General features: G+C 39.0%; 1 protein-coding gene across 1 annotated transcript; it reads left to right on the forward strand.

The window, feature by feature from the left end:
* The first annotated feature begins 1313 nt into the window (after positions 1–1313).
* Positions 1314–25250, forward strand: fam20b (FAM20B glycosaminoglycan xylosylkinase). The gene is made up of 8 exons (XM_079245546.1): positions 1314–1470; positions 1660–1907; positions 1997–2083; positions 2187–2296; positions 11270–11441; positions 13784–13975; positions 21825–21884; positions 24247–25250. The coding sequence occupies exons 1-8, from the start codon at positions 1342–1344 to the stop codon at positions 24476–24478; spliced, it is 1230 nt and encodes a 409-aa protein (XP_079101672.1). The 5' UTR covers positions 1314–1341; the 3' UTR covers positions 24479–25250.
* Positions 25251–25980: the final 730 nt, after the last annotated feature.

Raw genomic sequence — 25980 nt, forward strand, 5'->3', positions numbered from 1 at the left:
CCCCATAAAATGAAACCGCATAAACTGAGTTCTGTGTGAACTGAGGAGACGAGCTGCTGTTGTTCTGAAGCATAAATGTTTTCTGCTTTTGCTTCATCAAACATTTCAGCATCTCAAATCTCAGGGTCTATTTTTTTTTTTTTTTTTATATATGTCTAAGTTGATGATGCTCCAAATGTTTTCAGTGCAATGCAACTCTCCACTGCAGGGTAGGACAGCTTTGCTTCTGAAATACACCCAGAATGAGGGTAAAACTTGTCATCTTTTGGATATTTTGCTTCGAATCTTGCATATATGATGCACCGGTAAAAGTCCTACCCATGTATGCAACTTACCATGCCACATGCACTAATGCACCAAAATGCCACAGTGGATGTGGGCTTTCTAAGTGTGCTCTCAGAACAAACCAGATGGCCCCACTCCTCTTCAGCCTGCAGGACTATGTCTGTGATTTCCAGGAGGAATTTCAGACCACAGGATGGTTGTCCACTTCAGCCTCAGTTCATTTCTAATGAGCTTGGTTTCAGAGAAACAGGGCTGTGTGTTTCTGGGGCTTGTTTGCATATGTAGCATTTTAGCTTATAGTCGTTGCTGCAGTGACAAATGTCTGTTCACTGACATTGATGTGTACTCCTGCCATCATCCCTCCCTGTTTCACATTTAAAAACCTCGCTCTTTTGATATCCCATCATATTACTAACTTGTTGCCAAACAAGTTTTATTTATTTTGTTTATCAGTAAGACACAGTTTTCCAGTTTCCTGTTGACCTGACCAGTTTGATTTATGTTGCAGCAAATTCAAAATGAAAATAGTTTTTCATTCCACATTGTATTTATCTTGGTTTTTCTTAATCAAGCATATGATTTTATTTAATTTGTTTAATTTTTTTTTAAGGTTTTGTCCTTTACTGAACATGGTGTCCTAACTTTTTCTTTGGAAAATGGGGTTGTATTCTGGGGAGCTTTTAACTGAGCTGCAGAACTGGGTCGTCCCCTACCCTCAGGGGGCAAAACAAAGCAGAGACCTAGCTAATCAATCAGTTTTCTCCACAAACATTATTGACAGTATGTCCTGCTTGTTGTTCTTTTTTTCCCCCTCATTATTTTCCTCCTCTAATCCTGCAGGTGACGGCACGTTTCCCCACATTGTAACTCCTGGGAAGCAGCAGCAAATCATCGTTCAGAGGAAGTGTTTCAGCTGCACTGCATGCAGGCGGGTAGGAGATAGTTCACTGCAGAGGCCATGCATCAACGGTAAGGGGGGTGGGGTGGGGGGGGGGATTAGCTGCAAGAAACACACAATATCAGGTGAGGAGGGGTTCGGGGCCGGTCAGTGTGGAGATGAAGCTCAAACAGCGCATGGTGGTGCTGTGTGCCGTGCTCCTCCTGCTGGGCCTGGCCAAGATCTTCCTGCTGGATGGTGGCGAGGGGTCCGCCGCGAGCCGACGGGATCTCCGAGCATTTCGCAAGGTAAACATGCAAGTCCACAACATCACTTTTAGCTATGCATGAAACAAATGTATGAAAAACATATGTATGCAGAACAGAGGTGTGTATGGAGAGGTCACCAGGATACACACAACAATAATAAACACATTGATAAGTATTTATGTATCAGTTTAACAACCACATGTGGCGTTGTTGCTTTCATTCTGACAGATGGAAGCTGGCCTTTCTCTGCCTCGAGGTGCTCGCCTCACACACACACTTCAGTCCCCGTGGGAGATAGCGAGCCAGTGGGTGGGCCCCAGAGAGGTGTACCCCGAGGAGACCCCTGAGCTGGCGGCTGTGCTCACTGCCCTGAGCACAGCCAGGATAGAACGTGCAGACGTGGGCTATAAGGGCACACAACTTAAAGCCTTGCTGGTGTTAGATGGTGGACAGAAAGTGGTCTTCAAACCCAAGAGGTCGGATATTTGAAAAGTGGGACGAAACATTCCAGTTTTCCCATGTAAGAGGGATTTAGTTTTCTCATTTTTCTCTCGCACGACTTCAGATACAGCAGAGACTATGTGGTTGAGGGAGAACCCTATGCGGGTTATGACAGACACAACGCAGAGGTTGCTGCTTTTCACTTGGACAGGTGTGTGATTGTCACTATTTGAATTCTGTCCTTTAATCTTGCGTCTCTGATGTTGGATAATAATCCGCTGGCATGCTGCCGTGGCTCTCCATCCTGTCTGCAGAATCCTCGGCTTTAGGAGAGCACCTCTAGTGGTGGGTCGATACGTCAACCTGCGAACAGAGATCAAACCTGTGGCCACTGACCAGCTGTTGAGCACCTTCCTCACACAGGGTGAGTCTCTGTCTGCCTTCCATTTGTCCTTTCACTCTCTGCAAATAAACGTCCAGTAAGAAGTGAGCATTTTAACTCCTAACTCCTAGTAAGTGTGATGTTGCTTCAAGAGTGATTTATCTTTTTATTGGATGCCCTCTCCCGTTTCTTATTATTTTAGCTTTCACACTTAGTCGCTCTCAATCTGCAACTCAAACTTCTTGCAATCTTTCTACATATTGAGCACGGTAAACCAGGATGCTGCCTGTTGAGTCTGTTTGCTAAAGGTGCAGTGTTTGTCTCGTGCCATGATGCCAAGTCACAGGAATAATAGCAGAACATGTCAAAGGACATTGATTGAGTGGAATTGTTGTCTAGTATTCTCTAAATGATAAAAAGATCCAAAGGAAATAAGAAAAAAGGTTCGTGGTGGACATGGTTTTAAAATGTTTTGGACGCAGTCTTGCCTTTTTATTGAGGGGAAACTCTATTGAATTACCTCATAAAAGTCAGTTTATCAACCACAAGGAGTCTGCTTGTGATAACGGATGAGTATTGTTTCATGTGGTTTTTACTATGCATACTTATTCCAGTTACCTGGTTTGGTTGATATGATCAAAATCTCTTATCCCAGTATAGCTTATTTTTTATCCCCTTAACGATATACATAACGATATAGAATTATTTGCGTAATTTTGTGTCAGTCATCAGTAATGTGTCAGATGTGTTTGGCAACAGCAGCAGTGATCTCCTTCCATCTGTGGGAACTATGGCCGTATGACGTTTCACAGGTAAAAGCCTGTTGCAGCGTTTACGTCTGGAGTTTATTATGAGCGCTTTCGCCACCATTTGACGCTGCTTATGCTCGTTGATTCTATTCTTTATTCTGTATTCTTTATCCTGATTCTTGCGGAGGTGCTAAAATGAGTTAGTTGTGTCAGAGTCCGTTGTTGGGACTGTGAGCTAGTCTGTTGTCGGTTCCACGTCAGTCTTTTTATATCCAGTTTGCATCAATGCAACTGAAATTTTAGGGCTGTGACGATATGCTTTTGTCCCGATTCGATTCCGATTTTTTTGGGTGCGGATTCGATTTAAATTGCGATTCTCACAATTCTTTGATTTTGCCGATTTTTGTAGATTAAAAACAAAAACAAAAAATTTTTAAAAACTTATTTTTGCTCTTCATTTTTCTTGATTTCTATTAGGAAAAAACAGCACAGTAGTCAGACCATTATTCTGCTGCTATGATGCCTAAGAAGACAAGTTAAAAGATCAATAAAAACAAAAATTACATAAATTTTATAGTAGATTAATTTTTTCTTTTGGTCATCTTTTAGCGAATTAGCCTGCTCTGAAACGCGTCTGCCACTGTCTCTCTCCATGTTTGTGTATATATTGCAGCGTGCATGCCGTAAAGAGCATCTTGATGTAAAACACCTTACCGTGGTGTAAACGATAGAGCCTCATATGAAATGATAGACATTTTCTATCGTCCAGGCGATACATATAGTCATATCACCCAGTCCTACTGGCTTGGATGACGTCAGCAAGCTGGGCTCCTCCCTATCTTTAACTCGTGTTGTTTCAAACACTGAAAAATTAGTTGTACTCATGGATGGAAAATGTTTTTTCTCATGGAAAACTTTCAGTGCAGCTGAAATGTTTGTGGCTTTTCCCTTCTGTGCTTCAAGAGAGATCAGCCTCTGGGGACTGCAGGTGCTTGGCTTTGTTTTTGCTCTGATCTACTTTGTCAGCTGTAAGACCTTGTGTAGATGTGTGCTTTCTTCTCCAAACTGAGTACAATTGATTGAGTTTCCCTCTTTTGGACTTGTGTCAAGGTATGCAAACAGCTCAGCTACGAAGCTGCCCTTCAGGTATCATGCCAGAACCTGAATACATAATTCGTTGCTATGTTTACATAGTGACATATTATTTAAATTGAATATAAATGATATGTTAGATTATAGTCAAATGAAAGTGTTTACGCCAACACTAAAAAGAGATCTGAAAAGATGGATGAACACATGAAGCGGGTCTGCCTGGTCATCTGCTGAACTTATAACACTGTAGTTAATGTTTTTCCCTCTTTGTTTCCCAGTTAGATGGCAAACAAGTCTTGTTCTGGTTGGTAATATAAACAAGGTGGACTGAATGTGGACGTCTGCAGCTCGGTTCAACTCGGTGAGAGAGTTGAATGGAGCGCTGTTGAAATATTAATGATCCTATTCCTTGTTTGCAAGAAGCATCATGGACCAGTTCAGTTTTCCTGCAGCCATATTCTCTAAAATCGATAAATACATTGCATCTTCTTACCTCCATTTGGTTTGAGCACATGTAAAGAACACATTTATTTCAGAGAGAAATGATCACATTTGCTGTATTCCTGTTTTTCACGCCACTCCTAACATTATAGTTATTTGTTCTGATGGAGCAGGATCAGAGCCGTGTTATGTAACTGAGATGTTTATAATATACTCAGAAAACTAATGATCTGAGGAAAAATGATTAAATTAAACACATGTGATTATTCTTTGTTTTTAAAAATTAAAAGAGGAACTGGAAAAACTTTTCTTTTTTTAAATTAAAAACAAAAACATGAATAAAAAAATCTGTTGTGGCCTTGTGGGTACAGAGTTTACATTAATTAGGGAAAGAAAGGAATTAGTGTTGTATCAATTGAACTGCAAGCTGGCTTATAAAGAAGACATGATAAGGTGTGAATACTCTTTAATTTTCCACATTTTAAAGGTGCCACTTCATTGCCAGTCAGCTTAACATGACTCATTTCTTAAACAACCTTTACCAGATGTGGGTTGTAGCAGTTGGACAAACAAACCCATCATCACAGTAAATACAAAGCAGGGCTGGGCGAATAATCAGATTTTAATCTCAGTTACTGCTGTCTTCAGCTGCTAATCGAGCGTCTCTGGCTTTGCAGCGCTGTGCTGTAAACTCCTCCCACAGCCGCTTTGGTTTCATTCAGACACTGTTGCCAACTTGGCGACTTTCTTACTAAATCTGGAGACTTTCCAAGTCTTCTTGGCGACTTTTTTTTTTGTTAAAAGCAACTAGCGACAAATCTAGCAACTTTTACTGGAGTTATTGGAGACTTTTCTGATGTTTTGGTGACTGGCTTGGAAGGCGCATGTTGTTCTGCAGTTACTGTAAGGAATGAGCAGCGGGAGCCTCTCCCCGTCCTAAAGCACTCCCAGGCGGCCAGTCTCAGTCGGCTCCGGCTGCAGGTGAAATCTAGAGTCATTGCAGTCGGTTGTGGAAGTTCACAACAACATAGTTTATATTTATCTATTCAGTTTACATCAGTAATTGCATTTTGTCAAGACAAAGCTTCATGTTATTTGTTTGTTTTCTAAAACTTGTGGAATCCTGCAGACATTGTTTAAAAGCCACTGTTTAATGTTAAATAAATTAATGTTGTTAAAGATGATGGATAATTGTGTTAAATAATTGAGATCTCATGATGAGTTAAAATAATCGTGATGATTATTTTTACCATAATCGAGCAGCCCTAGTACAAAGATTTCTCATTTAAAAAGGAGTTTTTACAGATGTTTTTCTATGTATATAAATCAGACCTTCACCATCTTTTAGCAGCAGCGGTAGGGAATGAAGTGAGAGGCACCACAGATATGATTATTCAGAAAGCTGATGTGAAAATAGTCCTTAAAGGGGTCCTATGATGGTATTTGGAGTTTTCTGAGCTTTCTACAGTGTTACAGTGTTGAATCCTCATCAGACATGTAAACGGCACGGTTTTTTGTCACCTAAACGCATGTTTGAGTTTGAGTTCCAGCGCGCTCACCGTTCGGTTTCCATAGCAACGAAAAACGCTCATTTTAGAGTTTTTTTCTACTTGGAAGTCTTTGTGACGTCCCGGAGGATAAGGTTCGGTGATTGGTTACCTTCTACTGGTTAACAAGGGCATGTACAAATACATCAGGCGGGTGGAAAACGTGGGATAAAGTTATTTCCAACGATGGCTGCTGAGTTTACCAAAGAGAGACATCCTGCTGCATTCGTTGCTGTGGGTTGCTGTTTTCCACTTCATTTTCAGGGTCTGATTCAGGTTCCAACATGTAGGGCTGTATGCTATGTGTTGACATTGTATTTTGTTTTTTTTTATTGAGTTCATATTAGCCTAATCCTTCTGTTTATGAGATGTTACAATGACGGCAAAAGCAGGTGCTCCCGATGTAGTTCAGTGGCGGGAGGCGGGGCTTAATGCGGAAGAATCTCAGTCCACTTGTTTTGCCCACAAGCTGATCTGACAGCCTACGGACAGGGTCGGTCTGAAGTAAATAAAGCCATTTGTGACAATAACTCGATCAATCGCAGCCCTTCTGGTCTCAGAAATAAAAATAAATTAGCCTGAAGTGCACATAATAGTTCCACTTTAAAGTGTATTAGTATACAGAAACAACATTTATACCTATTGACAGGCTTCCTGTGCTGCTTCAGCCATTTACAATATATTAGAGAATGATCTCAACAAATTAAACTAAACTATGGCGCAGACCTACGTTTTTAACTTGGTTTAGTTTATACCACAACTTCAAAAATCATCCATCATCAGTCAGGAAAAAGCATAAAATACATAGAAAAAGTCGTCCTGCTAGCAGATTCTAACCTCACAAACGCTGCTCTTTTAATCACAACTTCAGTCCTCTGGTTGAAGCCGTTTGTGTCGCTCCAGTCTTCGCAGCTGTTCATTCTTATTCTGTGCCTGAGGTGATCAACATTATTCCTCTGTGTGGGTAAAATTCAATATATGTTACACAGTATATGTGAAGAAGATCTGCAGCGTTATCGTCATGAAGCAGTGCTCTTGTTAGACTTTAAATAACATCACTGACTTAAAAAGTGTTCTCAAACACTTGTTTGTGTCTTTATGAGCGTCAAGTAAAAAATAAAAACAAATAATAAATAAAGGGTACAGTGTACCCACAAGAAAGAACGGCATCTATCTGGTTTTATTGGATTAATTTGAATTTTAGTGCAAACCTAAAGTGTATCACAAAACACACAAGGAATGGAGAAGTGTCATGAAACTGAAAAATAAATTTAGACTAAATTTACTTCCTTCTTTCTTTCTTTCTTTTTTTTTTTTTTAATCTAAACATGTGGAGGAATGATTGTAAGGGATAACGGGCAACACCAGCTGGTGAAACCTGCAGTTTGGGTGTAAAGAGCGTTATGGATCAGCCTGTTGTCCTCTCAGAAGTTCTGATTAACTCTGCTAAGGAAACCTGACTTAAAGTGCTGTTTTTTACATCTTCTGCAACTAAAAAAGCAACATTTTAAAAAGAAGTAGAAGTTTAAGAGAAAAACAATTGTCTAGATGTTGAAATGGACATTTAAATGATTGTCTGTACGACTCCACGTTTCTTCTTCAGTTTAGTATTTACAGAACTGCTTTTGCAATTTTTCCTCTTTTCTTTTTGTTTGTGCTACTTGATTGAAAGCCTTTTGTATCTTTTAAAGATGACCCACAAGTCTGCCACAAGGCCGTTTCACACAGTCGTGTGATCCAAGAGAAGGGAACTTCCTCTGGCAAAACTCAGACAATTCATGCAGACTGTGGCTCATTGTAGCAGGTTTTATACTGTGAATCCCACTGAGGATCAGCAGGAAAAAAACAAAACTCCTCCTAGCCCCTGTGTCAGACCACTTTTATAAGGCATCCTGTTATTTCAGTTCTTTCCACAGGAAGGCACGTTTTGTGTGTACAGGGATGAAACACGGTTCTTCAGACGCATTGTCGAGTCCGGTAGTTTTGGTAGTACCAGGAGCTACCAGGCAGTTCACCACATTTTTGGCCCATGCAGTGGGAAAGAAAGATACAAGCAATTAAAAATAACAAAAGCAATACAGTTGAAATACTAAGAAACAACCAAACAAGACCTTAGAAATATCAATGAAAACACAACGCGGAAAGGAACAAAGCAAAATTGTACATGTAGATCTGTCTTTCCTGTCGTCTCCACCCCAACCAGTCGAGGCAGATGGCTGCCCTCCCTGAGCCGGGTTCTGCTGGAGGTTTTCTTCCTGTTAAAGGGGAGTTTTTTCCTTCCCACTGTCGCCGCGTGCATGCTCAGGATGGTGGATTGGATCGAAGTCATGATTCGATGCAATCAGTTGGTTTCTATTATGAGTTATGTATGAATTGGCATGAAATGATGTGTATGTAAAGTGCCTTGTGACAACATTGTTGTGAAGTGGTGCTATACAAATAAAGCTGAATTGAAGATTAAGAATAAAACCCTATTAATGAATCAAGCTGAACTTTACAACTTGTATCCTGCCTCTAATTGCTGGGAAAGACTCCAACTTACAGCTTTGTCCAATTCAGGCTGGTAGTATCAATAAATGTGTGAAAGAATAATAAATCAAATTGGCTGCAGATTAATTAAACATGTTTCTACAGTTATATTTACTGTATTTATTTTTTAAACTTTTTTTTGCTCGTTCATCAAATGATAGATGGATAGATTTTTTTTTTATCCTTGAAGGGAAATTCAAATTGGCAGCTCAGTAAAAACAGTCCGTCTTCCACTTTTATAAATAAGTACTTAAGACTGAAAACGTCATTAAATTAGCAGATATGAATTCCACTGACATTTAAAACAATAAAAAGATAGACATGAAAAACACCACTTTCCCTGAGATGATGATGATATTAAATAGTCTAACAGCCGTGGGAATGAAAGATCTCTGTTATACGATATTCCCATAAATGTTAGGGATATTCTGCTTTTTATACGTCGGACTTTACCTAAAATGTTCTGTAACTTTTCCAAGTCAACCAAAAAGTTACCTTTTTGAGGTATTAAGGTAATAAAAACCTCTTTTCTGAGAGTAACTGGCTCAAAAAGGCAGAAATACCAGAAAACAAGCAAAAAGGCATGAACGGTTTCAGAAAAAGCTCAGTTCAGACATGACATCATAGGATGAATTATGTAAAGCAAGTTTCCTTGTTGAGCCTTCATACTTCTCTCCCGCAGTGAAATCAGTTTTGTTGATTTCGTATTGGTGTGTAAATAATTCAAAGTAGAAGGAGCTGCATATTTTAAAGCTTTTTATTGCTTTTTTCCTGAACAGTTTGCCTGAATGACAAAACCTCAATACTGTCAGATGTGATTAAAACTGAGTTCAAAACTCAGGAAGGTGAGATCATCGCTCTTTGTCAACACATGCATTTACAGTCTGCTGCATTTAGCCACATTTTATTAACAAATGTTTATTACAGGGACATTGTAGTCAATCTTTAAGGGCGGGTGTTTTACTGCTGCAGCGCACTTGAATCAGATGAATTTGTCAACATGACTCGAAACAACTTAAAGAAAGTCATTTCATTTGAATCAGTGAATCAGGTGTGTAGTTGCAGGAAAACAATGAAACATACGGCCTGCTGCCCTTGAGAACTGGAGAACTCCCATTTGTTATTGTTTACTTGTTGAATTAATTTATTATTAACCCTTTCATGCATGAATTATTAAAAAACAATGCAACAGTTTTTTAAATTCAGTATTTTACCTCTACAGACAAATGCGATGATGTTTTTTTATTGGTGATATTTAGAATTTATAATGATTTATGATTTATTTTAATGTATTCTATGAAATATTTTTAAAATAATATATAATCATAATTATATTCTGTAAATCTTTTATAGAATATATGTGTCGTTTTCTTTTCCTATTTATCGCAAGGGCAAACTTGCGTCATTGCATTATGTTCAATTATATCATGTATTTATTTATTCTCCAGTGAGTGGAAACGTATTAGATGACTCACTAGCATCCACTGAAGTGGTTTATTTACAAAAATATCCTCCTCATTTATGAATATGCAAGAAAACTTGTAAATAGGGGTCCACCACAGGGCCACTATGCACGAAAGGGTTAAATAAAAACAAGAAAGGACCACTGATTGTTCTGGTTCAGCCATGGCTTATATTTACACAGTTTTTGTTCGACTGTTCACGTTTTGTCATTATAGGACTGAAATGACGCCTCACACACGACCAGTTATTCAGACGCTTCATTGGTTCTGGTTGACCACCACTGTTGTTGTCTTTTAGTTCAATAAACTGAGATAAGAAAGAAAAAAAAAATCACCATGACAATAAATAAATGACCCGTATTCATGATACAGTCAGTCTAGAATGAACTTGTTACATTCTCTGTAAATTTTTACCCAAAAGTTTAATTTTTTAAAAACTTTTTGTGAGTGTGTTCTTACAAAAGATTCAGCAGTTGTATGAACGGCAGCTTTCTGTGCCACGTAAACATGCTTTCAGATCCTGTGAGAATGAGATTTTTTTCTTTTCAAGGAGAGTGGAGTGCAGCTTATTTTCTCCAGCTAGAATTTAGAGATGCTCTGTTTTTTATCAGATGTGTTGTCTTCAAAAACTCCGTCTGCCTCGCTGCAGGCTTTAAGTTTAGCAGCTTTCTCAGGTTGCTGGTGATCCAAGACTTCTTGGGAAAGCCCCTCGCTGTATTTACTGCTGTCCACACAGAAGGTTGATCATCTTTCAGTCGGTCGTAGCGGTGAAGTCATCTCCATGTGGCTCACAGAGGTCTGTAGCCTGTAAGCAGCTTCAGAGGGTATCCAGCATGTTGGACTGTATTCTAGTCCCTGGTTTGACCACAAGGTATGTAGGTGGAGGTGGAAAGAACCAGATTATGGTCTGATCTATCAAAAAGGAAGCACAGTGTATGATTAATATTTAGTGCAAATGCGTAGACGTACTCACTTATTTAAAAAAAAAAAAAAAAAAAATACACGGTGGACATGACGGCATCTGACATCTCATAAGTCATTACTTCTTTTTTTTTCTTTTTTTTTTAACCCCCTACATGTGCTATGATGCTCCATTCGGATCTCATTTATGTCTCGCTGTTCATAAGATGTTATAAGCTATCATGGCCATTTGGATTTAATGTCGTCCGTACTGTTTCTTTCTTCTCTCCTCAGGTAATAATACATGTTTCTACGGAAAGTGTTACTACTGCCGGGAGACGGAGCCGGCTTGTGCCGAGGGAGAAATAATGGAGGGCTCTTTAACTCTTTGGCTGCCAGATGTGTGGCCATTGCAGAAACACAGACACCCATGGGGACGTACGTACAGAGAGGGGAAACTGGCCAGGTTGGTGTTGAACACGAGTCTGAAGGAGATCTGTGGAGTTGAAGGCAGGGAGAATTCTCCGACTTGAGTCGATTCAGCATCTATGAATAAAATGCAAAACAAAACTGCTGCTCCACTTACATCTTTTTTTATCCAAAAACCACTTCCTGAGGAGCCAGGATGATGACATCTGATTACTATCTGTTGCCCAAATACAATATCTGAGAACTTTTTTTATGTGTGCGTGTGTGTGTGTGTGTGTGTGTGTGTGTATGTAAGAAGGTGCAGCATTACAGAAGCACAAGGCTGTCACCCCTCCCCCTCAGAAAAAGTATATCACATTATGAGATGATATTTTTATTGTGAAAACAGGAAGCATAAAGTTTTGCATGCAGACGTTGATGCGACTTAAAACTATCGGAGCAAAATACATTGAATGGAAATTATTCATGTCAAGTTGAAACATGCATTGTTGTGCACACAGGAATGTGTGACGAATATGAGCAACACGTCACCTCCCTGCGCGCAGTGAGATGGCGCACACGCATGTGTCTGTCTGTGTGTGTTGCTGGTAACATGTAGCAGTGTTTATGCCTATGGCCTGGCTGTCATCTGAAAACTAAAGTTTAAATTATAAATGCTATATGTACCGCCATATGCACCGCCAGGAGAAGGAATTTACTGACATGAAGACGTAGTTCTGTCTAGTTGATCACAGTGTCCTTCAAGCTTCACCATCACAATCTGTCCTGTGAAGTACAAATTAATCCCATTCAGTAAATCAGACATTTCTCTGATCTGCTGCATGTAGTTTCTGCATTTGAAGGCTAATGCGGTTTATTTTCCACGTTTCATTACAAAAAATATCTTATAAAGTAATAAGTTTCATGTTTTTAAAATAAAACTTATCATGTAATAATGTAATGAGTTCCCAAAATAATTTTTATGAAGGTGACAGCTCTGCAGCTTCCGTACGGCACAGTAAACGTTCATGTTAATGCAATGAACACCTGCAGGGTGAAGTTTTAATTAAAAAAAAGAAACTCTACAGAATAAAATTTCACCAGCAAGCAGGGCAGATTTTCATACTCCTGTTGAATTATAGGGTAATATAATAGTTAAAAAAAAGTGTATATATGTTGATTCTTGGCTGTCAGTCCTCTGATGAAGCTGAAGCACAAAGTGCTGAGTCGGCTGAATCAGTAGGTCATCGGTTCTTGACACAGTATCCAACAGTTTTTACACATCATATGCACTCATATTACTCAGGCACTTTAAAAAAAATATGGTATCTGATCAAAAATGTATTTTAAACCAAAATTATTTACTTTGAGTCAGAAAAATGCCCAAATGCAGCATATTCTGTTTTTTTTTTTTATTTGGCATTTTTATTGGGTTTTCTTCAGAGCTGCACCTATAGATTATTATTAATAATCAATTAATCTGCCATTGTCATATAAAATTTGTCGATTAATTAGATAAGCTTTTTTCTGTTTCTTTAAATATTTTGTAGGCAGTAATTGTACAGAAGTCAGTAACATTTACATATCTTATATTTGAAATAAACTTTCATTCAACACCATTTGCAGCTACTGCAAAATTATTTTACTTAAAACAAGAGCAGCAAAAAATAAATGATTTCACCAATACTGACATCAGTTAATACCATTATTTTTCTCTCATGCTCATGTCTGAATCATTGTTTCTGCTGCTGTTGCACTGCATCATCAAAATTCAGATAGGAAGGATGCATTAAGGTGAAAATGGCTGCTTTCATGTAGATACAGCAACCATCAGCATATTACAACAGGAGCAGCATCATCATCACATACAAGTTGCCGTCTTTGTGACAATTTGCTCTCACTGGTCTTTAAATATTAAAGAAAAACCGACTGTAAAAAAGCTGAAGAGTCATTTTTTTGTCAGAATTTTGCTAAAAATCTGTGTCAGCTTTGTATCATTAAGGACAGCGCCCATGCTGAGTTTGAGTATGTGTGCACAACGTTAATGTGAATGTAATTTTGCTCCCACTGCTCGATCTTCAGGAGTCAGATTTACACTTGTAAAGCTTGGATGCATTTCACAAATCTCACAAGCGAATACTCGCATGTTGCTGAGGTCAGAGAGGATTTGCATAAATGGAATGCATACTGTAAACACACCATGCAAATAAGGTCAGACTCTTCAAGACATCATCGGTATTTTAGGCTGTGGCTTTACTCATACGTAAAAACGCTCACATGATCTGACACTACCTGCATGATCTTATATTTATATTATTTAAGAGGTGGTAATGTGGTTTAGTCATTTTAAAAACATGCAAAACCTGAGCTTTCAGGGGCTTTTTCTGTTTCATCATTCAGGTGGGAATATGACGAAAGTTACTGCGAGGCGGTAAAGAAAATGCCCCCATATGATGCAGGGCCAAGACTGCTGGACGTCATCGACACGGCTGTTTTTGACTATCTCATTGGGAATGCCGATCGACATCACTACGAGAGTTTCCAGGACGATGGAGGTGCCAGCATGCTGATCCTGCTAGACAATGCAAAGAGGTGAACAATCGTTTAAAAGTAGTCGAAGCAAATCTTTTTCAGATGAAACGATTTACATTAAAATCATTTAGAGGTTGACTTACTGGAATTGTGCCTTTTATACAAATAATCACTGATTAAGGTTTTTTGTTTTTGTTTTTTTTTAAACACTTTCTCTTCTGTTTTTATTTTCAGTAAGTTTCTCTTGACATTTTCCACTTATTTCCCATTTTTTTTTCCCAAGAACTCACTTATCAACACTGAAACTCTTTTATAACACCCACTCACTTTCATGAAGATAAATAGCAAGTTTTCTATATTGCTATTAAGTTAGTTTCTTTACAATCAAAACAGTGTGATACTTTGGTAAACCGGAAACATGTTATCTATTTTTTTTTTTGTTTGTTTTTTTTAAAGTGATGTTTTTTGTTGTCATAAATCTGAACCAAATCTGATTTTCACCCGAAAGGAGATTTTTATCAGGTTGTTTTGGAAAAGAGAGAGAGAAAAGTAGTTAAAATGCAACTAGGTGTTGCCTTCATCAAGGACACAGGTGAAACCTATGTAGACCGTACCAGGAAGTGACATCATGAGCACATGAACAAACAAGTGGCACAAATGATATGAAATGAAATGAAAAAATGCAAAAACCCCAAAACAGTCCATCACAAGCATCAAATTGAACAAGCTGATAATAGTAAAAGTTTTTATGACCTGAACTAAATCTAAGGCACGTATGCATCGTTTAGATCTCCGCTAAGCAAATACAGGCTCAATGTAAAAAAGGAACAATAATCAACTTCCTTGTAGAGGCCAGGATGTGTCATGGCCTTCAGTTGAGAAATCCTAAATGTTTCCTATTGTTAAAAAGTTCCATTAGATGGTCATTACAGCTTCCAAGCAGTAGAGAAAACCACAGTCATTGTTGGGTTTTTTAGAGCTGTCATGTCCTGTCCGTCTGTCGTGTTCAGCTGTGGGATACTTGTCATTTGAAACCCTGACGGCATAAATGTGCAAATATGTTCTGTGTTTGGTGCGCCTCACATAAGAACAAGCACACTCACGCTCCAACATGTATATGGCACGTCTGGTGTTAGCTCAGGATCCACTGAGCTAAGCAGAAGCACCGCGGTGCGGCGCCTTTGCAGCTGACCGCGGCAGCACCACTCAACAGGACGGGTTCTACCAGGTGCAGTGCGGTGCGTTTCTGACGCATCCTAGAAAATGCCGCCGCTTTCTGCTTCTCTAAAATACGTGTCAGTTCTGTTTTGACGCTTTGAAACCGCAGAGCGGATCGTTCAGGCAGGAAGTCAGCTGATGAAAAGCAAAGTGGATAGTGATGGAAAAATCGAATAGAAAAATGGAAAATCAGGATTTTTTGTTTCATAATTTTAAATCAACCTTTTTTTGTAAAAAAAAAAAAAAAAAAAAAAAAATCAATTTTTTTTTTTCAATTAAATAAAATTAATCCACTATAAAATTTTTGTCATTTTTATTGTTTTTATGGATCTTTTTACTTGTCTTCTTGGGAATTATAGTCACAGAATGATGGTCTGCCTACTGTGTTGTTTTATCTTCACTGAAATCAAGAAAAATTACAAGAAAAAAAAGTTTTATAAATGTTTTTTTGTTTTTAAAGTGGAACTATTATGTGCACTTCAGGCTAATTTATTTTTATTTCTGAGACCAGAAGGGCTGGGATTGATCGAGTTATTGTCACAAATGGCTTTATTTACTTCAGACCGACCCTCTCCGTAGGCTGTCAGATCAGCCTGTGGGCAAAACGAGTGGATTGAGACTCTTCCGCATTAAGCCCCGCCTCCCGCCACTGCACTACATCGGGAGCGCGCACCGCACCTGCTTTCGTCGTAATTGTAACATCTCATAAACAGAAGGATTAGGCTCATATGAACTCAATAAAAAAACAAAATACAATGTCAACACATAGCATACAGCCCTACATGTTGGAACCTGAATCAGACCCTGAAAATGAAGTGGAAAACAGCAACCCACAGCAACGAATGCAGCAGGATGTCTCTCTTTGGTAAACTCACCAGCTATCGTTTGAGATAACTTTATCCGACGAGAGTAGAAAAAACTCTAAAACGACGCGTTTTTCGTTGCCATGGAAACCAAACGAGAGAGTGCTGGAACTCAAACTCAAACATGCGTTTAGGTGATAAAAAACAGTGCCGTTCACATGTCTGATGAGGATTCAACACTGTAACACTGTAGAAAGCTCAGAAAACTTGAAATACCATCATAGCACCCCTTTAATCTACAAAAATCAGCAATATCGAAGAATTTTGAAAATCTCAGTTTAATTGAATCAAATTCCAAAATATCAGAATCAAATACAATCAGGACAAAAGCACATCGTCACAGCCCAACTTTTTACTCTGAAACATCAACATTTCTTCACACAGGCGGCACCAAGACGTTGGGTGAAAGACACTTTCACTTTATTAATGACAGGAGGAGGAAAGCTGTGCTGTTTTACAACTTATTGTTTTGACGCCACACGTCACCACGATAAAGAAATAAAGAGCTTCACGTAAGACACAGTCGAACTTTTATTTTATTTGCTGGATTATTGTTCGCTTTAAAGCAGTTTTATAAAGCAATTTAAGTAGGCCTACAGTCGCTATGGCATGATGGCACAATCAATCCTCACGTGAACCACGACGCAAACGTTCTGCTATGAACTATGCTGGTGAAACACGGCGTTGGGCAGAAAGCTCGACACAGCACAACAGTTCCACGTTCCGTCTTCAGATGTATTACTTTTCCCAGTGGGATGGCAGAAGTTGTATTTCCCACATGGATGGTTGCTTGTCAGTCTGGACCTCAGCATTTTGGACACTTCTACAGGCATGTCTGTGGAAGAGCTACATATCATTTATTTTATTTATTTCAGTTTGGTTTTCATCCTGAAATCAAAATGAAGTTGTTCCATTAATTTCTAAAACTAAAAACATATAAACAAGCCCATTAGACTTTTAAAAAATCTTTACATAAAAGACTAAGTTATGCAACAACAAGTCATTTTTCTGGAGCTCCAGGGGCTGAACGTGGTTTACTTTGCATTGACTGCAAGCGGAAGTCGTTTCCAGCTGAGATCTGTTAACTAACTTATTGCTGGGAATACAATAAAACAATATAAAGAAAGTTCAGATACAATCTAACATGGTGAGAGACTGATGTTACCATGATGGTAGGGCTGTGACGATATGCTTTTGTCCCAATTCGATTTAGAATTTTTGGGTGCCGATTCGATTTAAATTGCGATTCTCACAATTCTTCAATATTGCTAATTTTTGTAATTTAAAAACAAAAAAAATGTACAAAACTGTTTTTTGCGCGTCATTTTTCTTGATTTTAATTAGGAAAAAACAACACAGTAGCCAGACAATCATTCTGCTGCTATAATGCCCAAGAAGACAAGGAAAAAGTTCAATAAAAACAATAAAATGACCAAAATTTTATAATGGATTAATTTTATTTATTGAAAAAAAACAACAATTTTTTCGCACAAAAAAAATCAATTTTAAAATTGTGAAGCAAAAAAATCACGATATTCGATTTTTCGATTCGCTAATGGTTTATGTGAACATAATTCTAATCGGATTTATAGTGTGTGAAGCGCTGGATCACAGACACCTACACTTAAAGATAGTATATTGGTAATGATATAGTAAGTATAATTACTATAGTAAGTGAGATATACGAGATATATATATATATATATCTATATATATATATATATATATAGATATATATATAGATATAGATATATATAGATATATAGATATATATATATAGATATATAGATATATATATAGATATATAGATATAGATATAGTAAGTATAATTACTGTAATTGCGACAATTATTATAATTCCATTATACTTTTTGTAAGTAATACTGTAAATGCGTATTCCCTGATTGGTCTCTTTTGGACTCAGCAATGTGCCTTTCCTCCATGTTACTTACATTTACATTTCTTAAACTGGATGTGAATCTAGGCGACCTTGAGTCACATGTTGATCTCCGTAGCAGTAACAGGTAACCTACCCATCCCTTCATGTAGGGTAAATACAAGATGTGATGATGGCTAAATGACTGACACATCATTTAGAAGCTACACTCTGCTGTGAAGCCACTTACCTTTTCAAACCTCAACAAAAATCATTTTTCATAAACGACTAAAACACAGCTAGAAAAAAAACACCAGTGACGCAAAAAGTTCAACCTCTGCAACGTCCTGATGAAGTAAACAAAGACTTTTACTGGATGGAGTCACTTTAAATATCAGGTCTCAGATAAAATATTGTAATAAATTAAACCTATAAACTATATTTGATGGGTTTTAAGCTGCGATGCACCAGAATAGAAAACAATCATGGTAGACCCAGCTTGTTTTCCTGTGTGTTCTTTTTAGTTGTTGTCATCGGTGTGATTTCCAAGTGGTTGATGTTTTCTCACGCATGCTCTCTGTGTGTTCACACTTGTCTGTAAGTGGGCAGGAAGCCGCTGTGACATGTGGGATAAATCAGATAACATCAGACCTTTGCGTTGATGACAGTACAAACCGACTCGAGAGGAAAGGGAAACTGTAGAGGACTTCTCTTGTCATTTGGGCTTTTTTAAAAATAGAAAATAAGACTAAATAAAATAATCTTGACCTTCTGTGAGGGTGGAAGGTGCCATTTGGGGGTTGGGACATTATTACACGCATAAGTATAGTTTAACTACCTGATATAAATCAAAATGTGGTTGTCTGAGTAACAGTTGTGACATTTATTTGCTTCATGCTGGGGAATTTGCAAAACCTTTGTCAATTCAATTATATTCTGGACAATGTGTCCAAAACATTATTTATCTTGCAGGCGTACTGTTTAATGCTTGTTGATGTTTTGGAAGAAGATTATAAACTGGATCCTTGTGAGCACAGTGTGTCAGGTTGTGTGGGAGTCGCTCTTCCGCATTGGTTCCTTTTTAGTGTGGAATTCTGTGGTGTTGTGGCATTATTGTGTGTGATGTTTGTGTTGTGTTTTGTGTTTCTGCTATTCTCTGCTGTAGTTTGCAAAGTATCACTCTGGCATTTCTTAAAAACTGGCAACAAGGCTCTGGTTGGTAGGTTTCAGTTTCTGTTGTGGCGCGGATGCAGCTCAGGAGGATGAGCTGGATCGGTTCCAGGCCTCCCCTCATTGTCCTTGGGGCAGGACAGTGAATTCCGCATTGCCCAGCATTAGGTGTGTGTGTGTGTGTGTGTGTGTGTGTGTGTGTGTGTGTGTGTGTGTGTGTGTGTGTGTGTGTGAGAAAAGTGGTGTGGTGGTTAGCACTGTGGCCTCACAGTGAGAAGGTTCAAGCCTTGGAGGGGGGGGTTTCTGTGTTGCATGTTCTCTTCATGTTCTCTGTGGGTACTCTGACTTTCTCCCACCCTGCAAACACACACGTCAGGTTGATTGATTTATTGGCTGTGTCTCAATCAGCGCACTAACACTACTTCGCGCACTATATTTCAGTGTGTAGTGCATTTACACTGACTTTTGTGCAAAAATCTCAGTGCACTGAAAGTACCCGGATGCTGCCCTAAACCCGCCCATAAATGCAGTGTGGAACGATGGACACTTCGCGCACTAAATCGACGCCATTTTGCTGACGTAGCGGAAGAGGATGGACTTTCCATCAGTTTACCAGGTAAATAATGGCGGAGTTTAACGCCGGTCCAGGCGGGGATTCATTTGTATAAATGTAAGTATTAAATTATTCCGTTATGATTGTGATGTATACTGCAGCCTGCTCATCTATCCCTGACGATAGTTATGGATAGATTAGCACACTGTTAGCAGTTTTTATCCGCTGTAGCGGACGTATACAGGTTATATGTGTTTATAAATGATGAATGTTATGGGTTCTTTATGTTCATTGATCCTTGTTGAACGTCCAGATGAAGCATTGTAGTGTTTATAACGTAAACTATTAATACCGATATAGCGCCAGTTTTTAGAGAGCGGTCCGTTACTATGGATAAATGTAATGTAATACACTGATGCCATAAATCTGCATCGTATGGTCAGATCTGAACTGCTGAGACTGAACGAGAAAATATAGATATAAAATAAATATAGTAGTGAATTTAGTTGGTATGATTATTAGAGTGCAAAGTGTGAGGTGTGTAACTTTCTTCTGCATGGCTCCACCTCGTCTGTCCCTGATTGAAAATCGATCGAGTGTGTGTGTGTGTGTTTAGTTTACGTTGTAGTTGGTGTCATGTAATATTTACTGAATGTTTCGTGTGTTTTGTGTATGGTAATAAATTAATCATTACAAAATATTTAATTATATTAGAAAAATGTAAAGAGGAGTTCATTGTACATCTTCATTATATAGAGACACAATTAGTTTCCCATTCACCAAATTATTTATTGTTAAGATATAAATGCAATCATGATCTGGGGAGTAACACATCATTGCCATCCTCTGCTTCTCATCAGTCTCACAGATGGTTCCTGGAGATGCTGCTGGTTCTCCTGCTGGTTGTTCCCCAGCTGCCCTCCTGACATCTTCATCATCATCTGGCTCCAGAAGGTCACCGCTGCTCATGCAGATGTTGTGGAGGACAGTGGATGTACTTCACCTCCTTCCAGAGCGTTTAGGAAGACGGACCTCCACCTGGTCTCTAGGATCCTGAAAGACCTCTCCACACACACCTGGCTTCTGACAGGCAGCAGTTGAAGCGATCTTGCAGGTGGATTCAGACAGGCTGCCTGAGGAGTGTCATGAGGAAGATGGACTGCTACAAGCAGGGGGAGATTCAATAAAGGATTCAATAAAATGTTTCTGTAACAACTTTGCTGCGTCCCTATGTCTGAGCAACTTCTTTACAGCATTACATTCCCTACATTATCATTTATAATCCTAATCCTAATCTGCACAGTATCAGAGTAAACACCAGTTAAAACAGATGTGCTTAATGTAAAGGACATTTTCTCCACTGACAATATCTTTGCATATTTAAAAGCTGTTTTATTAGTGTTTTGATTTGCACGTTATTATATTAATAAGCCTGTGGGAGACATGCAAAGACACATGACAGTCTGATGTTGCTTTGTATTGTTAACAACTGAGATGGATCACTCTAGTGTAGGCCATAATATATGATGATATGATACATAAAGTTATGTTTGCTGGATTTGTTCATTTCTTTATTACAACTTCCTATAAAGAATTTAGTGGGACGAACCGTCCCTGAAACGATAAGCCAACAATGATGCGAGACTGGCAACAGGTACGCACTCTGGGCACGCATGCAGGCGGGTCATACACGTTAGAAATAAATAAATATACGTACCAACTCATGTTCAGCCAATCGGAGGAGGATCCTTTGTCATCTTTAATGCGATGTAGTTTCATGAGAGAAGCAAATTCATTCTCCTAATTTAGCGCTTTGTTTTACTTTTGGCGGCAGAATAATTGTGGTCAAATGCGAGTTTGTCACTACCGGTTAGTGCACTACGTCCAGTGTTCCATTTGGGACAGTACTTACCCATCATAGTGCGCACTACAGAGAAAAGTGCGTAGTGCACACTATGCACTAACGAATTGAGACACAGCCCTGGTCTCTAGGGGTGAGTGTGAGCATGAATGCGTGTTTGAGTCCCTGTGTGGTCCTGCGACGGACTGGCGAGCTGTCCAGGGTGAACCCGCCTCTCACCCGATGATCGCTGGGATAGGCTCCAGATGAATTAAACCTAGAGAATAAATACATTTGAACATTTTGAATGAACAGCAGTATTGTTTGTTTGTTTCCTTTTCTGTTTGAATTGATTAATTTTTTTTATGTTTGTTGCTTTTTTCCCCTCAGCTTTGGGAACGCTGCTCTGGATGAGCGGAGCATCCTTGCACCTCTCTATCAGTGCTGCATGTAAGTCTGGAAATGATCCGCTTTTCAGTACGGACATTTACATTTGAAAGGACACAAATTATTCTGGCAGTCAAACCAGACTTATGACATACACATTAACATATCAGCATGACCGAAGTCATGTAATTCTCGTGAAACTGTACTATTACACCCAGGGGTTGCCGTTGGCGACTGAATCTCTAATGCATTTATGAACAGGTTTATTGTATGAGAAAATAAGATAAGTGAAGGCATTTAGATCCTGGAGTTTAAATAACTGACTCAATAATTAAATTAATTATAAAATGCATCTTTGTTGTTCAGACTTTTGCAACAAGCAAATGATATTTCTTAGTGATCTTACATGTTTTTTAAGCATTGATTATGTTCCTGCTCTTTTTATTTGACCGAATCAGCAGCATGGTGGTAATAATAGTTCCTCTAGGCGTAACATGCAGTAATATTAATGACAAGTTACTTTGCAACCTGTTACATTTAGCCGCAAAGACACCGACTGTACGAGACTCCCCAGGGTTGTGAAACTCCAGTCCTGGAGGGCCAGTATCCGGCAGGTTTTTGTTGTTTCCCTCAACCAACACAGCGGATTCAAATCAAATGGATCCAGCAGCTTCTTCTCAGGCAAGTTTTTAATTTGTCGGGTGGGTCGGAGGATGGAGACAACAAAAACCTGCAGGACAGCGGTCCTCCAGGACTGGGGTTTGACACCTGTGCCTCAAACCATCTGAGTTTAGTCAGCATATTTGGTTCAGGGTTCCACTGATGGCACTACACTAAATCTCTTCAAATCATATTTAACAATAAGATGACAAAATGTCAACCAGTCAATGGCAACGTATGGACACTTTTAATTAGACTGAAAATCCAATCAGAATAAAAATCCATCATTTTAAACACCCCAGCTGATCCAAACTGGCTGCGATCAGAAAGAATTTTCAGTCTGATCAAGAAGGGTGGTTCAGCCAGATCAGCAGGCAAAAATAACCATGCATATTTCCAATCCCATCGTTTTGTGGTTGTTTCTGCGCATGCTTGAACCACGCGGGGGTTACGGGACAGTTTGGCTTAATGAATGACAGCCACAAAACAGAACAGGACTACAGCGGATGTAATGTTTTTGTTGGAAACTGAAAGAGTTGAGGATTTATTAAAGCATTTAAACGATCAGAAGGTTAAAAAGAAAAGAAAATCATACTTTGGTCACAAGATTGTGTTAAATCTGTCCATCATGTGGGATTACTTTACCCAGCTTCCATGTGAACACGGTGTACCATGTCATCTCCGATCAGCTTGATTCTGGACTGATAGATGAAATGTGTGTCTGTGTGAGCGCAGTGAGGAACAGTTTTTACACAAACAGCACAAACCAAACAAAAAATACATTCACTTTCAGCCACAGACCCAGACTGAGCCGCCGTCTCGTTTGTTAGTGAAATGTTGAACGTTTTCCCATAACGATGTGTGTGGGCAGGCAGATCTTTAGATTAATATATTTTACTAGTTCCAGCGGACACTTCTGATGATGTGAACTCAGAGTTCTGTGTTTTTCTGATACACAATCCTCCCCTGCTTTTATAAAAAAGGGTGTGTAGCAACATCAGTTGTCTATCCACCTTTTGTTTGCACAAACACGCCTCTTTCATGACAGTGCATAGAAACATATCTATCAACTAGAATGATTAGGCTCCTAAGTCCCATTCTTTTAGATGGTTTTGTAAAAATGATAAAAGCATGAATGAAAACTACGGTTCGTATGTTGTTCTGGTTGTTTTGTCAGATGGTTACACGTGTCAGAAACGGAAACTGAAAAGCGACACGCTGAAAACGCAAATCAACTCCAGAGATGTCTGATATTATCCACATGTTGATATTCGCAGCGGATATTGACATTAAAATGCCATATTGGAAATTACTGGTGATGGCTTTTATTTTTTAATGACATATTCACACAACATGCACTTAATTACATATCAACCTCTTCAGCTGAGTCTCCTCTAACTTGATGTCATGTATAGTTTTCCAAATATTTTTGTTTGTTTGGCACAACTCACTCCAAAAATATCTGTATCGGTTGATAAGGGTATCAGAAATGAAGAGTTGGACGAAGTTAGTATATTGCATATCAGTAAAAAGCCATCTTCGAACATCCCGGCTACAGTCCTTAACATCATGGCACTAAACACGCTGTACTATATAACTATTACCTCACTGTGCTTGTATTCTTGGAAGAAGACATTGATCACATTAAATGACGAGCTCAAACTTTAATTGTTGCTCAGCTGTGCCGAATTCCTGCTAATCTGACTTATTTTCATTTTCTAATATGTCATTCTGTTTCTATTTTTCCATTTTGTTTCTGTGACAGGATCCGTGTGTCCACATGGAACAGATTAAACTTGCTGAAAGGTGGTGCTCTGAGCTCGGCCATGCGGCAAGCTCTGGCATTCGATCCCATTTCCCCAGTCCTGGCTGAATCGCACCTTGCAGCCCTCGATCGGCGTCTTTCTGGAGTCATAGCAACTGTGAAGCAGTGCATGGAGGCACAAGGACCTGACAACGCTCTAATCGAGGACCGAATGAACCTCCCACATCCTTAGAAACAACTTTCCCAGTCCTGAAGAAGGGGGGGTAATATCCAGCCTTGAGACTAGTCAAGGAGATGCATCGTGAGTGAACAAATCGCCAAGGCGAACCAAAGACTGCGTCCTTCATCCTCTGTCCCTTCATCTGGCCAGGCTGGAGTAGTTCTCAAATAGGAACCGCGGGACTTAAAAATGTGTAAATGTGACACCTTTAATTATGAACTTTCGCTCAGGACTGTTTGCACTTAAAGACAGTGTTTCTTGTTATGGCTGTTTGTCTATGACTACTGGTTTTGATGGTACTCCCCCTTTGTGCCAAACCCTCCCTTCAGTTCATGCTTTTCCGTAGGAGTCTACTGAGGAGGACCGACAGGTTGTCGAGATAAACACAGTGAGAGCATAGAAAATGAGCCACCGTCGTCTCGGAGTGTGACACCTCAGCCATGTTTCTATTCAAGACACGAAGCCGTTGCTTCCTCGAATTGATAAGGAATTTAAATTAATTTTAAAACTGAAAAGGTTTTATTTCCTTGAGGTTTAACCTTTGCAAGGACCAGAGTATTGTCTCCGCTTCGCCCTGTACATATTTAACTACAGTAAGTAGATGCTTAGAATTATAAGATGGAAGAGTATAAATTTGTGGATTATAATATTAAATAAATGAAAAATGTGTGCATGAGTGTGTGAGTGCATCTGAATGAGTGCCATATTGTGCCGTAAATAAGAACGCTACTGACTTGAAGTTTGGAGTGGACTGAGGTTTGGTGTGTGGCTTCATCTTCAGCATTAAAACCATGGTCTGTTTACTGTTGGTTTCTCTGATTGTTTCTTGTCTCTGCTTGTTTACCACTAAAAAGCACCAAGGCCCTGTCTGATGTGTTTAATGACAGCCGGGTGCAGCGTTCGAGCCCGAAGGGGCTTTTCATTTTACTTCTACTTTTATTGTTTTGATGGTTTATTTTAGTCATTTGACCTGCGATGTGTCACAGGTCACATCTGAAAGCACATCGCTGGTAGCTGCCGTCTAGTTTATGATAACTGGTGTTAGTTTTCACTTTATCTTGGTTCACTTTCTGTAATCCTTTTACTTTCATTTTTCCACTTTTGAGTCAGATTTTAATCTAATGCAAGATGCGAGTAATTCTGCGGAGCAACATATTAGTTCAACCGTTTCTATCACAGTCTGCATTGTTGCCATGGCATCACTTTAAATGATGGTTTCATTCAGGTTTAGAAGATTTAAACACCAAGAAAATAATCAAAACAACCCTTTTTTTTTCTCATTAAGGGGTTTTTGAAGGGGGTTCATTCAGCGGTGGTTTGCACACCTGTGAGCAATTCAGCATCCTTCTGTCTCACAGTCCCTCAAAGTTGTGAAGACGTATGCAGGTGTAACACAATTTTTGTTTTCATATCTTCTAAGTAAGAAAAGATTTCACATCAGTGAAGCATTTGTCAGGATGTGTGTGGGCCGTTGATGAACCACCGTTCTTCCACAAGCTCAAACTTTCCTCATC

Source organism: Telmatherina bonti, assembly GCF_933228915.1.
Source record: "Telmatherina bonti genome assembly, chromosome: 8".
Taxonomy (NCBI): Eukaryota; Metazoa; Chordata; class Actinopteri; order Atheriniformes; family Telmatherinidae; genus Telmatherina; species Telmatherina bonti.